Raw genomic sequence first — 16,136 nt, forward strand, 5'->3', positions numbered from 1 at the left:
AATACTAAAGATTTTTATGATGCTTGCCTATTTTGTCAGAACAATCACATTCTGTTGATTAGCCCTTAATGTCAAAACAGGACATTAAGGACTTATGCAATCATGATGATACTAAACCAGTTAGATATCTTGATAATTCTTTTGCCATTGTGTCTGTATGTATATAGTCTAGCTGTAATTAACAGTTATTGATATGGCACACCCTTTATAGAAATTCAAATTACAACACTGGCATATAAGAGTAGAATGTAGGACCTAACCAAAGGTACTACCAAAAAAAAACTTTTTTTGGAAACTAACCAAAAAAAAAAAAACTTTTTGAAATATGGTTTTCCAGAAATACAGATCTGGTGAATTTTTGTCATGGAGGAAAAAAATGGAAGCAGTCACTGAAAACGGTTGACACGAACAATTAAAATTAGCTACAGTTATTTCTACTCGGAAGCAATTTATTTAACTACGTTGAAGGCTTGACTCATGAATATTAAACGTATTCAGACCCCGCAGCACAATCATCAAGCATCTTGACAATGGCCTTTTTAATATTCATAAGCTAGGGCGAGCTCCAGGACTAATAGGAGTACCTGCAGAGAGCTATCTGTTAGGATTCCCATTTGTCCCAATGGCAAGAGGGACTAACTGCCGAATCGGAGAAGACGAATCTTGAAGCGCCGGTTGTCGGGACATACTGTAGTGTACCAGGACAAGCATATACCCGCCATAACGAAGCCGTGTGTAATGCCGCGTACAGCCGCCAGGGTGCGCAGGTTTCCAGCCTGTGGTCACATGACACAAACTGAAGATGTCTGCGACGGAGGAGGACACGGAACTCAGAGATCTACTGATCCAAAACTTGGAAAACAGCGGTGTTTTGAATAAAATTAAGGTACTGTCCCTTCTGTATCGAAACATCGTTTAAGTATGTATGAGGCTGAAGCAGTCTCTCTTTCATAACGGGCGTATTTTATATTCTAAGCGCAATGTTTGTTAGCATAGCATAGTGATGCTAAAGTTGTTATGGGCAACAAATGGACAACAGCCACTGGTGTGACAGCATTGACTTATAACACTGCTCTCTTATATAATCTGTTACTCCTCATAGAAGATAGGATCTACAGTGTTTTTGTTTATCTTGGCTGCAATCAAACAAAGTATGTTTTCTAGTTAACCAGCAAGGCAATAAAGTCTTGATTTATTTTAATTTGCTAAGGTCTTGTACTCACAGGTATTAAGGAAGTCATCTAAAATGCCACAAGTAATCTGGTTTAACCTGTAATATTATGGGTTTAATCATCAGTTTTTCATAACTAGTTAAAGTGCTGTCAAATGATTTAATTGCGATTCGCGTCCAAAATAAAAGTTTTTGTTTACATAATATACGTGTGTGTGCTACGTATATTTATTATGCACATGCAAACACATGCATGCTATGTTTACATATTAAATATATGTTTTAAAAAATAAACTTTACTTTGGATGCGCTATTAATTGTTTGACAGCGCTAGTAAATAATGTTTGTTGTTTTTTTTATCATGTCTGAGATTTACTCCTATATTGATCGTCCTTGAGTCTGTTTGGTGCTGTGGTTTTAAATAAAATGAAGACAGATCTATCTTTTTTTTCTATTTACAGGCAGAGCTACGTGCAGCTGTTTTTCTTGCCCTAGAAGAGCAGGACAAAGTTGAGGTAATTTCACTTAGTTTTAAAGCAGTTAGCTTTTTTATTTAATTGTAAGGATAAGTAGTTCACACAAAAATTAAACTTCTGTCATTAATTGCTCCCCCTCCAAACACGTAGGCCTAAGACTTTTGTTCATTTTTGGAACACAAATGTATATATTTTTGATGAAATCCAAGAGCTTTCTGACCCTGCAAAGACAGCAAAGTTTCAGGTCACAGAAACACAGTATAAGGACATTGTTAAAATAGTGTATGTGCCATCTGTATTTCAACAGTAATTTTACAAAGCTAAGAGACCCTTACTCTCTATGGAGGGACACAGAGCTGTTGGATTTCGACAAAAATGTCTTAAGTTGTATCGACATGAGTGTGACTAATACATTATTTTTGCATGAGCATTATTTTAGTTTTAGTTTTAGATTCTGTGTGTCATATGTCAACTCTTTTTGGTAGAATAAAACACCTCTTGTGAATGAAAACCTCAAGAAGTCCCTCAACACAAAGGATGGTAAGTATGAAGGCCTTTCAATTTTATTTTTTCTGTCTTGATGTTATGATGACTTGGGTTGTTACAGGTTGTAATGCACTAAACGCTTTTTAAAATGTGAAAAACTGGACATGACACACTAAATGATGCATCAGGCGATCTGAGAGCTCTCTTGATTGGAGATGCTTGAGAAATTACGATACGTGTTCTGAAAATCAGCCCAAAATATGTAACATGTTAAATATTCTCTGACTGGAAGGATGCATAGTCTGAAGCTAAAAGATCTGTGCCCATTATACAGAACATGATTTTCATTGAATGTTTGAATTTCGATCCGATGTTAAATTTGCTTGCATTTCTACACATGCTTTTTCAGCATATCTTGCTCTGTTTGCAGGTCGCTTGGTCGCAGGTCTTATAACTGACTTCCTGCAAGTCTTCAACTTAGACTTCACCCTCGCCGTGTTTCAACCTGAAATTAGTACGGTATGTCGTGTGTCGTGTAATATACAACGCTCTAAGTGATACGCAGTTTGAAGCTGTCATTCAGAAATTTGTGTCATTTTTTTTTCCTTTAAATGTCCTCTGTGACCTCAAATTTCTTTCATCTGACTTAATGTACCCTACTTTGTGTTGTTCAGCTCAATGGACTTGACAGCCGTGAAACTCTGTCTAAAGAGCTTGGCCTATCGGAAACGGAGGTGAATAAAAACACCCCTCTCCTGCTGGAGCTGGTGAAGAGGGGCCGGCATAAGGATAAGACCTCCGTTTTCACAGAGGTGATCTTTGACGTTCTGCGTTTTAGCCAATCAAATGCAATCTCGCCTTTCAGGTAGTACGACTGTTGTCTTTCTTTTCTCAGGGAGATCGGTTGATCGAGAGAACTTTTCCCAAGGTACTTTACCACCACCACCGCTGGCTGGTTCAGGCTCGATCCATATTATCTAACTAGATATCTCTGTAACCTGTTTTTGCACCCACACGTACAGTAAGCACCGGTGGAGTTATTGCACTCAGGAACAGATCCAGTCACAAACTAGTAATAGTGCTAACCCACTTATTTCACTTGTGGTTGGAGTGCACATCTCGGGTTGATTCGTATCACCAGTTTACCCACACATCACAAACCCCAGGCGAATTATTCAGGTCACACAAGGGAAGGATGATGTAAATGAACATCTTTAAGTGGTGCTGCAAAAAAGGTTTTCCTGTTAAGATACTTGTGCAAAACAAGTTTGTCCTAGTTCTAGACATTTTGTCTTGTTTTGTGGGCACCTTACGTGCATTTGTTTAATCAGGCCCTTAGCTCCGCATGAATACAAATGCTAAAGCTTCATAGTCGTACATCGTGATATCCTGTTTTAATCGTCTTTAAGTGTCTCAAACATGTGATTTGTGTTTAAAAAAAAAAGAGTAAAATTTAATATTTTAAATATCAAATGAATTCATGAGTTTTAAATAATAAAGGACTTTCGTGATGATTTTATTCTGAGAGTAATCTGCAATGATTGTAATAAAGTTTGTGACTGGTTTTTAGGAATTGTTACCCCGTCAAATTGCTGATGCCCGTAAAAAATTTGACAGTTATGATAAGGTAATTTTTTATTATTATTATTTATTTTTATTATTAATTAAATATTACTTTATGTGACATAACATGCATAATTGTAAATACTTCTCTTTGGAAATTAATGTTCTTTAGCTATTTTTATATTAATTGTATTATTATTTTGGCCATAAACTATTAGAATTAGCATATAGTAATAAAATGGTAATTAGCAACCAAAGGATTAGTTAAATATGAAACGCCTTTGTGAGTAATTTCTATCTTTTGTTTTGACTTCACAGAACAGGAGTGGTGAGATCAACAGAGAAGCCGTTATTGGCATTTTCACTGATCTTTTTCCCCAGTTCAGCAGGTTTGTTTCAGCTTTGTGGACTTTGAATGCCACGAACTCTAGGAAATGTCTGAATTTACTGGTACTGAAACCCTCATTTATATGCACTGACTGAAAGTGTTTACATCTTCCCACATTGTTGGTTTGCTCTTCTATAATCATGCCAGGTTGAGCTTCATGACGCTGTGGTCATGGTATTTCTCATGATTTGGGAACTGAGCGCATTTCTTCACATAAACCAGAATAAAGGATTCTTAACAAAAGATCATTGTTAAAGATCGACTGATTGTACTTAACTCACTCTCGCTTTAGCCGTTTTGCTTTCACTTACTATGAATGTCCACATATTTCACTAATGTTTTTTTTCATTTTTTTATTTGCAAATAAAAAGAAACATGTTGGACAGTTACATCACTGAGGAGTTTAGAGCCAAAGGCAAAGACACAAACAATAGTAAGTCTCTGTGGTCTTGTTTAGTTTTACTTCATTTTAGGGATGCAAGTTTTATGGGCCTGATATACTTGACAGGTAATATTACATTTTATTCAATTTCATAAATTGCTAATAAATTTTTTGTCTTCCATTTCTTTATAGCTGTAGACTTTCAGGACTTCCTGGGAATGTACAAATGCTTTTTCGTTCAGTGTCGAAGTGTGGTGAGCAATCTCGAGCACATTCTTACTTCTTCTAGCACTCCTTTTTTTTCTGACTTCAGTAATGAGGCCTGTGATATCGTTTACAGGTTACCAGCGACGGTAGCGATGCTCTTTACTCCTCAAGTAAAACTACTGAAGATAAAATCATTTCCTCTTCCGCCAGCAAGGTAAACTGACTTCCTGTCTTTCTTGCCTTGCTTCTCTGCTTATCGTTTTCTCACACACACACACTTCTGTCAAGATTATAATCGGATATAATAAGATATTTTCTATATTTTGATACGCGTTACATTTTGTTGTGTCTAACATTTCATCTATCTGTATATGTAAAAAAATAAATAAATAAATAAACCACAAAGCCACAGCTGACTTTGGTTGGCCTGTTTACGCTTGCGATATGTTACTGCAAATGTGTGTTTTATAGCACGCACTGTTTTAATTTCGTCCAGCTTTTTAAATTGAATCCCAGAATGACATTAGTTTTTATGAATAGATGATGTGTGAGGTAATTTTGGGTAGCTGTGTTTCCTGCGTTTGATTTATCTGCATATCTCACATCGTGGGTTATATCTTAGATGGTGAATGATACACGGTAGTATTTCAACGTAGTCATTGTAGTTTGACTCACAAAGGGGAAAGGGGTTTTACCAAAGGGTAGGCAATAGGCTCCTACGACCTGCAAAGAATGTATTGTCCCAAAACAAAAGGCTTGTTTTAAATTTAGCTGCTTATATTATGCACATACCTACGCCCTCGTAAAATTTATAAGAAAGGTCCAGCATTGAGTTATAAGAAATATGTTCATGCATTATTTGTCATTTTAAATTCATGGGGATTCTCACATTATTATTTTAGATGAATATAAATACATAAAGTATTCACATTTTGTTTGTTATGCCTCTAAATAATGATTTTAATTTCGATTGAAGTTCTTTGAATAGACATGTGTCAGATCACATTTTTGCATGCATTTTTTTTTGTTGCATGCAGTGGTTGTTTTGTGTGTGTGTCTTTCTACAGCAGTTCCTCTCTTGTTTATTTCACATATGTTTTTATCTTGTTCATCCATATCCGTGTGCGATTTAGTGAGGGTAGTGTGTCATTGTTGTAAAAGGGAAGCTGATGGCTGTATTCTGGTGCTCAGATACCCAGGTATAAAGGATTTGTTAAGCACAGTTCAGCACAGGAAGAAAAGGCTGACCCAAAGGTAAAGCACACGTGCGCCGGCTCTGATACAGGAGCTTTTGATCAGCTCAACCATGTGGCTTCCTTTTATATCTCGTAAATGATTCATAGATGTGTGGTGTCTACACACATTTGGCTGTTAATAGGCTTGTGCTTTTTCCCATTATTGTTATCACACGTGCAAGTGGAAGTTCATGTTCCAAGACAAAATTGCTGCTTTGTATTCAAGATGGAATATGCACTTGTGTGTGTAACGGTGCTAAAAGTAGCCCATGGTTGAATTGGAACCGTCTTAGCACTTGATATAGTAAACTGGCTATTGCAGAGCAGATTTACGCCAATGCACAATACAGCTGAGATCAGTCTTTTCAAAACGATTTAGAGCGAAGATACTGACCGGGCTTCTGCTATTCACCAAATACTTTTGTGAAAATAGATGAATTAACACTTGTGCTGAGTTCACACTGTACAGTTTTAGCCCTGATTTTCATTTTGACAGATTTTGTGAAAGTGTAGGCATATATATATATATATATATATATATATATATATATATATATATATATATATATATATGCACAAAACCTTGGTTTCACTTTGAAGTACTTGTATATAAAAAATTCCCTTCAGAAGTACGTTGTTAATAACAAAGTCATCATGGGGAGGACTTATTAACCACGATTTCAGCGTGATTTCGCAATATGTCCTCGTCACTTCTCGCGTGGTTGTGAAATGTAGTTTGCGGACCAGACAGAGTTATCGGCTATTGTAAAGTCATGCAGTGTGTAACCTCCTGTCCCCGATCCATCGCGCAATCTGAACACAGCGGCATTTGAACGCTAGCCCAGTTAGTCATGCAGTGTGAAAACAACAACGATTCAATGATTTTGAAAATGGTCGCAATGTGAACTCGGCATTACTAACACCTTTTTATTAACCAGATTCGGCATGTATCGTCTAACCTCTTGTTTTTGGTTATGCACATTACTTCTGAAACATTTCATCTCAAGTAAAACCATTCTTTTGAACTAATAGCTGGATTTGTGAGTGGGTTGAATGACGCTGCGTTTTCTTTAACATGGGCCAGTTTCAGAATGGCCTTTTTAACAACCTACTGTTCTTGTAACTTACTGTTCTTTACGTTTAATCTTTTAACCATCTACTCATAGGAATTCCCGAATACATTTTACTTGAGAATGTCATGTTTTAAAACCATTCGGGTCAAAGGGATCTTATTTTTGTACCTTTTTGTTCATTATTGCACCTTGCTTTCGTTCCCAACACTAAAATGGGCAGCTGTTGTTTCCAAGTTGAACCGTACGGGTAGTAACTTCACATGAGCATAGAAGACGATGCTTATTTTTCATGTTGATTGCATCAGATGATATCTGTCATTGATTGCCTTTCGATGGCATTAGAGTATGTTGATAATTTTGTGACTTTCTCATAGCCTGGAAGAACTGGTGAACCGCTAGGGTCTCAGAAGAACAGAGGGTCTGTTCAAGTGTCTGAAGGGTCAGAGGAGGAATTGGGTGATGGGAAAAACCTTCCCACCCCGCTGAAGAGAGCACTGGAGTTTGGACTGGAGGATGAGGATGAAGGTGACTCGTTCTTCGATGATCCTCTACCTAAACCTCAGAAGACCTATGGCTGGTAAGGATACATTCACTAGGTGAAACAGTCAAATATGGCTTCTTCTTGCAGAACGTTCACAACGAAAAAGTATCAGGAAGTCTTTTTTTTTTTTTTTTTTAAACAAATGAAGAACTGTTGGTATTAAAGACTAGGCATGTCAAAATTAAATAAAGTAATAAATTAATATTAAAAAAATAGTTTAAAAACAGACAAATAACAGTGACTGTTTATTTAGTTCATGTTTAAAATGTTAAAAAGGTTAAATGTAACAATAAAATGCTTTCTTTTACAGTTACACCTATTAGTTGCTTATTGGCATGAATATTACTAGAATACTAGCAATTTATTAGTGCTAATTAATAACATATTAATACCTTATTCTACATGAGCTTACTCGACAGCTAAACTTAACAACTACCTTACTAACTATTAATAAAGCAGCAAGTTAAGAGTTTATTGAGCAAAAGTCATAAGTAGTTAACAGGTGTTACCAAAAATGTACATTTTATACAGTTTGAAGTGTTTAATGTCATGTTTTTTTGTTTTTTCATTTGAATACCAGAAAGAACTAAATTTAGCAGAAGGATAAAAAACTATTTGTAAATGCTATATATAAAAACAACAGTTTATACCAGTCCTAGTTTGACTTTCGTGGTGAGAGCAGATTTCCATTCAGAGGTTTGAAAGAGGAGCGTTTTAGTTCCCACGTGTTCTTCTGAGACCAAAAGAGCTAATAAAAATGAAATCATCTAAACCGCTGGCACCTTTGATTGTAATTTCAGAAGCGTAGACCTGGATTCTTTGTTTTTGAAGCACATTACTGTAGTTCATTTTTTACTGTTTAAATATAACAGGCACCCACCCTTAAAAGAGAACAAGAATAAAACAAGGTCTCAAATAACTCAGATAAAATACAGAGAAGTGCTTTTACTTTTCTGACCTGTATCTTCTCCTTTTCACTGTTGTCTCCTAATGCTGTACGTGAAAACAGTGGCTTATCTTCAGCAGATAAGTCTTATTCAGGGCAGAGGCATTCTGAAAAAAGCTATAGTCAGAAAGAGTAAGTACTTCCTGTTTTCTGAGTGTATTCGCATTTTGCTCTGTTTTTGACTATGACACGTAAAAGGTAGCTTTTGGAGCTTTGTTGTATGTTGCATTTTGTCCCTCTTTTGCTTTTTGTTCCTACCGCTCTCTTTTTCTCCCTTCCTCTTTCCGTAACTGTGTCTGTGCTCTGTATGTGTTTTCCCCTCGTGAGAAGTCAGCACTGGCAGAGGGAAGGGAGCCTGTCAAGGCGATCCTTATCCCAAATGAGGAGGGGCACTAGCCTCAATGAGTGAGTGTGCATGGAGTGATCACACTGCCGATTAAGCCCACTGCATCCATCTTAACACATGGGTGCGAAACCAGGCTGTTTACTCCCATTGGGGCTGTTCATGTTCATACAGCAGCAAAACACTGTCAGTCCGGTTTTATAGTTAACTACCTTTGCGTTCACATACGGTAGGGCTATAAACCAGAGTAACATTCAGAGTCGCATTCGATAACTGAACTGGCTCCCTTAAATTCAACGCTCAATTCTAATTCAAAAAACGATTAAATAATATTACGTTTAAAATAAATGATGCCTTGTTAACTGTGAAAAGCTTTTTCTGTGTTATGAACATTTTTGATCCGCTCAAATGTCAAACTGACTCATGGGTATCACTATGTGTAAACGACATCCATTGCTTAATATAAACGTTATTATTGAATAAATATGTATTCATTATTTTTATTGTTTTCATTATTTTCAGTTAATTTTGTGTGTGTATATAAAATGTTATGAGATATTTTATGTTACCGTTGTTTTCGTTAGTGTCATTTTTATTGTTTCGATTGTTCTTCGCAATAGATTTTTTTGCTGTTAATTCTAAGGTTGCAAGAAATTAAAATAGTAAAATGATCAAAAGAGTAAGAATCATAAAAATGTAACTCAGACACACACATACGCGCACACACACACACACACATTTTTATATATATATATATTATATTATATATATATATATATATATATATATATATATCAAATAAATATTTTTTTAATAGTATTATTATTGTTTGCATTATGTTTCAAAGTTAGTTTTTTTTATAAATGCTAGGTTTAAAATAATACAACAAATACAACAAAAATTAAGAATCCTAAAAATATCAGTGGCAACTTATGGCTGCTTATATCACTTACTCTTTTTTTATATTATTAATTGTGCCAAATAATTTTGAATAATGCTCATCTCTTAATTATCCAGACAAAATGTAGTCATTGTAGTCATTGTAATATTCAAACAATAATGCCATTTCTTGATACTGTCAAAAATACAGTCCAGCTTTTGATACCAAAAGTATGGGTGTAGGGTGTATGTGTGTGTGTGTTTTTTGTTTTGTTAGTTTTTTTATCCTTCTCCTTTCTTTCCTTCTCTGCATTTGCTCTGCATGTTTTGAGTGCATTTCTCTCTCTGCCCCTGACCCTGTTTTTCTTGGTGTTATGCGTATGTGCGGATGAACATACTCTTGCTCTGTCTGGCCTCAGCCTGTCTGCTATAGGCAGTGATAAAGAGGGAGGTGGAGAGGACATGCTCTCTGACTGTAATAACTCTGACCCCAGGTGAGCTGGGCCATTTCCTGTCTGTCTGCTGCCATAACTTTCTTCTTCCACTTTTCGTTATATGGCCGTCAGCTAATTTCCTAGCATCTCATCCTATCTTGTTTTTCAGGAGAGAAGGCTCGGGCAGCGGTTTAGGAAAAGCGTTCACGGCAGACACGCAGCTGAAGAGTGCTGGAGGATCTCCTGAGAGCAGCCAGAAAGACAATTCATCTGACAAAAACGGTAGCAAACCATTTGTGAAATCAACAAAAGATTTCTTTATCCGATGATTCTGCATCGATTCCAAAAATTGTGCATGAACTTCCACAAAATTTAATTAAAAAAATTCCAAATGAAGGATTCATTGTGGCAGCCTGTTTATACCACAAAAGATCTGCTGTGCGATGGCTTCAGAGATTGAGCATGAACAACATGACAAAACTAAATTCAGTTGTGAACTAAATATGTAAAGAGAACAAAGGTTTTTGCCCGCGAAGTAGGCCGTTTTGAAAAGTTTCCATTACACAGAACGAGAGCTGCTTCAGATATTCTTATACTTGCCATTTTGTGTTTGTGGGCAGAGATTACATATTTTACTATGCCATTTATGCATAATCTTTACATGTATTTTAACCCACTAAAGAAAAAGGAAAACAACATGAATCATGACTTTCTGTACTGAAATTGCCTGAATATTGATATGAATTTGACAGTAATTTGTATTTTTTTTTCTCTATAATTGTTGTCTTAGGTACATCTAGTTCTAAAGATAAGGGTATAAAAGAGTTTCCCGTCCTAAATGAGAAAACTACGTCCCCTTTGCTGGGTAGGAACTCCTCAATAATACATATTTTTGACTTGAACCATCTCAACTCTACTCACTATAGCATTGCTCATTTGTCCTTTTTAAAAAAATGTTTTGCAGATGAAGATCTTGACTACGACGATGACTTCAACAGGTAAAGAATGTTCCCATCAGATGTTTCAGATCTTATTTCTGCTCAGTCTGAATCCTTGATCTATCGTCGCCTCTCTCTTTTCTCTTTAGTCATCGCTCTGAAAACTCTAAGAGTGAAGTGAGCATCGATGAGGAGATTGAGGAGGTGTCGATAGAGGGGCCTGAGATCAGCGATAAGGTATTCTTCAAAAACATGCCATTGCTCGTTTCAGAAGGACTATAAATAATGACTGAGGTTCTTAGTAATGATTGACATTTATAATCCGGTATGAATGCAGCTTCGATGCGGTTATTGTCACTTAATTATGGCCCCATCTTTCATAATTTTATGTGAAGAGGGACAAATGTCAGCAGAGTGGATAAGAGTGCATTGTGTAAAATACAAGAAGTGAGAGTTGCATGTTTTTAATTGCAAATATGGGTACTTAAAGAGGCCCAATGAGAGCAAGCGATCGTAGTATAGCGAAAATAATAACCTTTGGTTTAACCTTGACTGTGATTTTTGGATCTTATTGATGCTAATCTCTTCTTTTAATCGGGTTTCTCTCTTTTTTTTTTTTTTTTCTAGCTTGATGAAACCACTCAGGATGTGAGCGTCTCGCAGATAAGTTTGAGTGCTGACTACATGGAAGATGTTGCTTGACATCGAACTGTCAGTTCCTTGTTTTATACTTTATGTATTTATGGATTTAGTTGACAATAAATAATTAATTAAAGCTTGACTGTTGACTCTTCCTGTTTTTTTTTACTGCCATTTAAAAAAACCGGAAGGACAGAAATGAAAGGATAGCAATTTGTCAGTTCTCCGTTTAAAATAATACGTAAGCCATTGAGTTGTGTAACCGTTTTAATGTCAGTGAAAGTGTATCATGCATGACAGTGAAACTAGTCTTTAAGACTTTTTGAACCATGCTCTAATGCTCAGTTGGGTATTTCTGTTTTGAGGTGTAGAGCATCAAACTTTTACATAAACCCTGATCTAGACAGTGTGCGTGTGTCACGCAGCTTTGATGGTCTCACACTCACACCTACACGTTCCTATTCAGCTCTCAGTGAAGGGCCGCCTTCTGTTCAGGTCGCATAATTATCATTCTTATTACGCAGCTGTGCCCTACCCAAGTTGTCTTTTCCTGATCAGAAACCAGAAGGAACAGAAACCTCTGTGTTTTCCATTAGACTTGTGTGTGTTGATACTGGTAAGCTGCTTCATTTTTCCACTTCAGTCACATGTTAAATTTTTTTAATTGCAAAAAATGTAAGTCTGTGCCTATTTTCGTTAATACCGATGTGTTTAATAACGGAAATTATTTGTCAGTCTGTGTGTATATGTTTAAAGTTGAAGATTTTAGTGTGCAGGATCTGTTTAAGTGAGACTGTTGCAAACTATATATATATATATATATATATATATATATATATATATATATATATATATATATATATATATATATATATATATATATATATATATAAATAGATTATAATTATGATTAGGTATAATTTGTAAAGTAACATTTTGCATTATACATAGTAATAAATGGCAAATAATAGATAGCATTGTCTTTTTTTATAGCAACGAATGAATGTGCATAATTCTATTTGCCAGTAACTAGTCAAGACATGAACAAAAGTAATAACAAACTTGTCTGGAAATATGTTTATGCTTCACTTCCATTCGTTTCCCCATGTTGTGCACGAACTACATTCAGTCTATGTGTTCTTATTAAATTAATCTAGCTTTCGGAAAACATTTTTTTGTTTGTTTTTCGTTTCATACATTAATGTTTGAATATATGGTATTATGGTATTTTCTTTTCTTTTTTTTGTATATAACCTATTTACTAATGGCCAGTAAATAGGTTATATGAATTGAATCTCTTGCTGTGTACATGACCTGATTTTTCTGCAGGTTTCCTCTTTCTGCAAAGGTTTCAAACAACAGACAACATTTGCACTGAGAGCTTATTCCTCATGTGGTGTAAATAACTGGACATAACCTAATCAGTCCTCTAACCCACACTCAGTTTCTAATGGAATATTAGAAAGCAGCTGCAAAATGACGGCAGTCTTAAGAAAAAAAAATTAAATATATCTTTTTAAATATATTTTTTATGCTTTAAACCTAGTTGTACTTTACATTTGAGTAAGGCATCTTTATCTGAGCTCTGCCGTAAAAGTGTTTTTTCACCTATGTTCCTGTTTTTTTTAGATTTTCTCGCAGTCTCAGGGGAGAGAAAATGGAGCAATTTGATTACGATGACAAAATGTTACAAGCTGTGTATGATGAAATTGTGGAGCCGTGTTCGACGGAGCTCAAAGGGAAGACCGAGACCTTCCTCCAGCTATTCGTTCACCCCATCATTTGTTTTGTTGGTTTCATCGGCAACGCCCTCGTGATCGTGACGTACGCTTTCTACAAGCGGACCAAGTCCATGACTGACGTGTACCTGCTGAACGTGGCCATCGCGGACATCCTGTTTGTGGTGGCGCTGCCTTTGATCATCTACAGCGAGCAGTACGGATGGTCCATGGGGAACTTGTCTTGCAAGCTTCTGCGTGGCATCTACAGCGTGAACCTCTACAGCGGCATGCTGCTCCTGGCCTGCATCAGCGGAGATCGCTACCTTGCCATCGTTCAGGCCCGCCGGTCCTTCCGGCTGCGTTCAAGCACTCTGCTTTACAGTCACCTGGCCTGCGCAGTCGTGTGGTTGTCAGCCTTGCTCTTGTCCCTTCCCACCTTCATGTTTTATGAGCGTTACCAGCCCGGTCCATCTGAATCCAGTCTTTTCAACAGTACAGACGGGCCGTACGTGTGCTTTTTTAAATTTCAGTCGAACGAAACGGCACGGGTGATGAAAACTGTGGTGCCCAGCTCTCAGGTTGCGTTGGGTTTCTTCTTGCCGCTGCTGATTATGGGATTCTGTTACTCCAGCGTCATTGTCACCCTCCTTCGGGCCAAGAACTTTCAGAGGCACAAGGCAGTGCGTGTGGTCTTCACAGTGGTCCTTGTGTTTGTGGTCTGCCATATGCCTTATAATATTGCACTGTTGTTTTATACCGTCAACATGTTTCAAGAGCAGGAATGCAGCACCGAGGAGTCCGTCGGATTGACCATGATTATAACGAGAAGCTTGGCGTACCTGCACGCTTGTCTCAATCCGCTTCTGTACGCCTTCATCGGGGTGAATTTCAGAAACCACTTCCGGAAGATCTTAAGGGACATCTGGTGCTTGGGGAAGAACTACATGTCGGCGAGACGGTCCTCACGGGCCACCACTGAAATGTACATTTCCACGCGGCGCTCTATGGATGGCTCGAACAATGAAAATGGCACTTCGTTTACCATGTGATTGGTTCTAATTAAGGGCAAAGTGCCCAGCATCGTGACTGACAGACTGATTAGCATCGATCAAGAATGGACATTTAGTCATCATTTATTCACCTTCATGTTGATCCAGACTTGTATGACTTTTTCTTTTGTGTCCCACAAAAAAGAAAGAAAGAAAGGCTCACAGTTTGAGTGGGACAACATGAGGTTGAGTAAATGATGAATTAATTGTTTAATTATGCTAATTACAAACTAAAGAGGGAAAATAGTTTGGGTTTTTTTCCATGATCTATATCTTCAGAGTGTAAAAAGTCCTCTTGTTTTTAAGAATTTTGCAGTCAATAGGCACTATTTAGTACTAATGCAAAATGTTTTTATTTTTCTATATGTTCTATTTCCCTTTTGTATATAGAATTTTTAATGTTGCCTAATGTACCCAGGATATAAACGGTGTAAGTTTTATCCAAATAAATTAGGCAAGACATTGCAGCATGATAACAAATAGTAAAGAGCGACTTTTTTCAAATGATATCCAGTGCTGAGAATCAGTGCACCATATGAGGCATGTCTGAGGTTTTTTTTTATCATTATTAATCACAGGTTTTAAATAATATTGAAAGTCGTATATGTGCCGTGACCTTTGAGACGTCTTGTATTTGACCTGGATACGTGTTCTCGTACCCTTTTGCATCACAGTGCTCTACAAAAAACTCCTCCAATCACTGAAAGGACCTTTTCCTTGCCATAGCAATTTTTTTTTAATTATTATTTTAAATTATTTCAATAAACGGGACGTTTTTTCATTATGTGTATGTTTCACAGAGTTAACCTAAACTAGCTGCTGCTATAAACTTCTGCATTATTGGAACAAATACAGAACAATGTACTTCTATGTGTTTTGTCCCTGTTCTATAGCTCACTTCTACAGTATGTAATAGATCAGTATATACAGGGACATGAACACACAATTCCTCCATTTAGTCAATAATTTGTGTTTGAGTGAATCAATGAACTCCTCAGTCTAAAGGAATGATTGTTCAATTAATGAAATGCAGTATATGCATGTTTATAAGATACTTTGCAAAATTGCAGGTCATAGTTTAAAAAGAAAGTTTAAAAAGATGAGATGAATGCTTTTTTTTTGTAAATGTAAAATGTCGTTTTGACTTGCTCTACATTGATAAAATATTGAAAGCATTTTTTAAAATATAATCTTAATTAAAATATAAACTGTTTCGCAGTTCAAGTTTTAACTTAGTCCATGTTAAAATCAGAGACTGAAGTCATTCAGGTGAACGCTGAGGGATCAGTAAAAGCATCTTTTGTTGCCCCCTATTGATAATAAAGAGCAGGAGCTCACGAGGTGTGAAAAAAATTGCCTGTCCGTAGCAAACTTTAAAATATATCGGAGAAGACAGTCATCTCCAAATTGTCAAGTAAATTATTATTTTATTAAAATATATAGGCTATAGAGAAACCTATTGTTTGGCCCGAACTTTATATCCGGTGAATTATATTTACACGGTGATTCGCTTACATAAAGTACAAGGAATGATGTAAATATTACAGTATTATTAGCCTGTACCCATAGGTATAGACCAATAGGAACGGTTCAGACGAATATCAAAGCGTTAGGCCTATTGATTCCATTGATACATAAAATCGCTGTCAAAGAATCTACAGGAGC

General features: G+C 36.4%; 2 protein-coding genes across 9 annotated transcripts; both read left to right on the forward strand.

Moving 5' to 3' along the window:
• Nucleotides 1-730: 730 nt before the first annotated feature.
• cep43 (centrosomal protein 43) lies at nt 731-11,843 on the forward strand. 8 transcript variants are annotated; one of them, XM_043219547.1, is made up of 21 exons: nt 731-886; nt 1,633-1,686; nt 2,133-2,187; nt 2,564-2,652; nt 2,808-2,945; nt 3,029-3,061; nt 3,704-3,760; nt 4,015-4,085; nt 4,456-4,517; nt 4,659-4,720; nt 4,807-4,887; nt 5,865-5,927; nt 7,356-7,558; nt 8,532-8,600; nt 8,796-8,873; nt 10,110-10,184; nt 10,294-10,406; nt 10,915-10,989; nt 11,089-11,122; nt 11,212-11,299; nt 11,690-11,843. In XM_043219547.1, exons 1-21 carry the CDS (start codon nt 803-805, stop codon nt 11,762-11,764), a joined length of 1,659 nt encoding a protein of 552 aa, XP_043075482.1. In that variant the 5' UTR covers nt 731-802; the 3' UTR covers nt 11,765-11,843. The 8 variants fall into 8 exon arrangements, with proteins under 8 accessions (XP_043075482.1, XP_043075483.1, XP_043075484.1 ...); XM_043219548.1 differs by having other exon boundaries at nt 8,799-8,873; XM_043219549.1 differs by lacking the exon at nt 3,029-3,061.
• Nucleotides 11,844-11,994: 151 nt separating this feature from the next.
• Nucleotides 11,995-15,341, forward strand: ccr6a (chemokine (C-C motif) receptor 6a). The gene is made up of 2 exons (XM_043219555.1): nt 11,995-12,317; nt 13,331-15,341. The coding sequence occupies exon 2, from the start codon at nt 13,359-13,361 to the stop codon at nt 14,469-14,471; it is 1,113 nt and encodes a 370-aa protein (XP_043075490.1). The 5' UTR covers nt 11,995-12,317; nt 13,331-13,358; the 3' UTR covers nt 14,472-15,341.
• The last annotated feature ends 795 nt before the right edge of the window (nt 15,342-16,136 follow it).

This window comes from Puntigrus tetrazona, chromosome 20 (genome assembly GCF_018831695.1).
Source record: "Puntigrus tetrazona isolate hp1 chromosome 20, ASM1883169v1, whole genome shotgun sequence".
Lineage (NCBI taxonomy): Eukaryota > Metazoa > Chordata > Actinopteri > Cypriniformes > Cyprinidae > Puntigrus > Puntigrus tetrazona.

What these genes read in the sequence shown, in the direction of transcription:
- cep43 (XM_043219547.1), top strand. Translation starts at nt 803, where the DNA reads ATGTCTGCGACGGAGGAGGACACGGAACTCAGAGATCTACTGATCCAA. An exon ending in GTGTTTTGAATAAAATTAAG is followed by an intron (nt 887 to 1,632) that starts GTACTGTCCCTT and finishes TTCTATTTACAG; the next exon opens with GCAGAGCTACGTGCAGCTGT. An exon ending in AAAAGCTATAGTCAGAAAGA is followed by an intron (nt 8,601 to 8,795) that starts GTAAGTACTTCC and finishes TCCCCTCGTGAG; the next exon opens with AAGTCAGCACTGGCAGAGGG.
- ccr6a (XM_043219555.1), top strand. Translation starts at nt 13,359, where the DNA reads ATGGAGCAATTTGATTACGATGACAAAATGTTACAAGCTGTGTATGAT.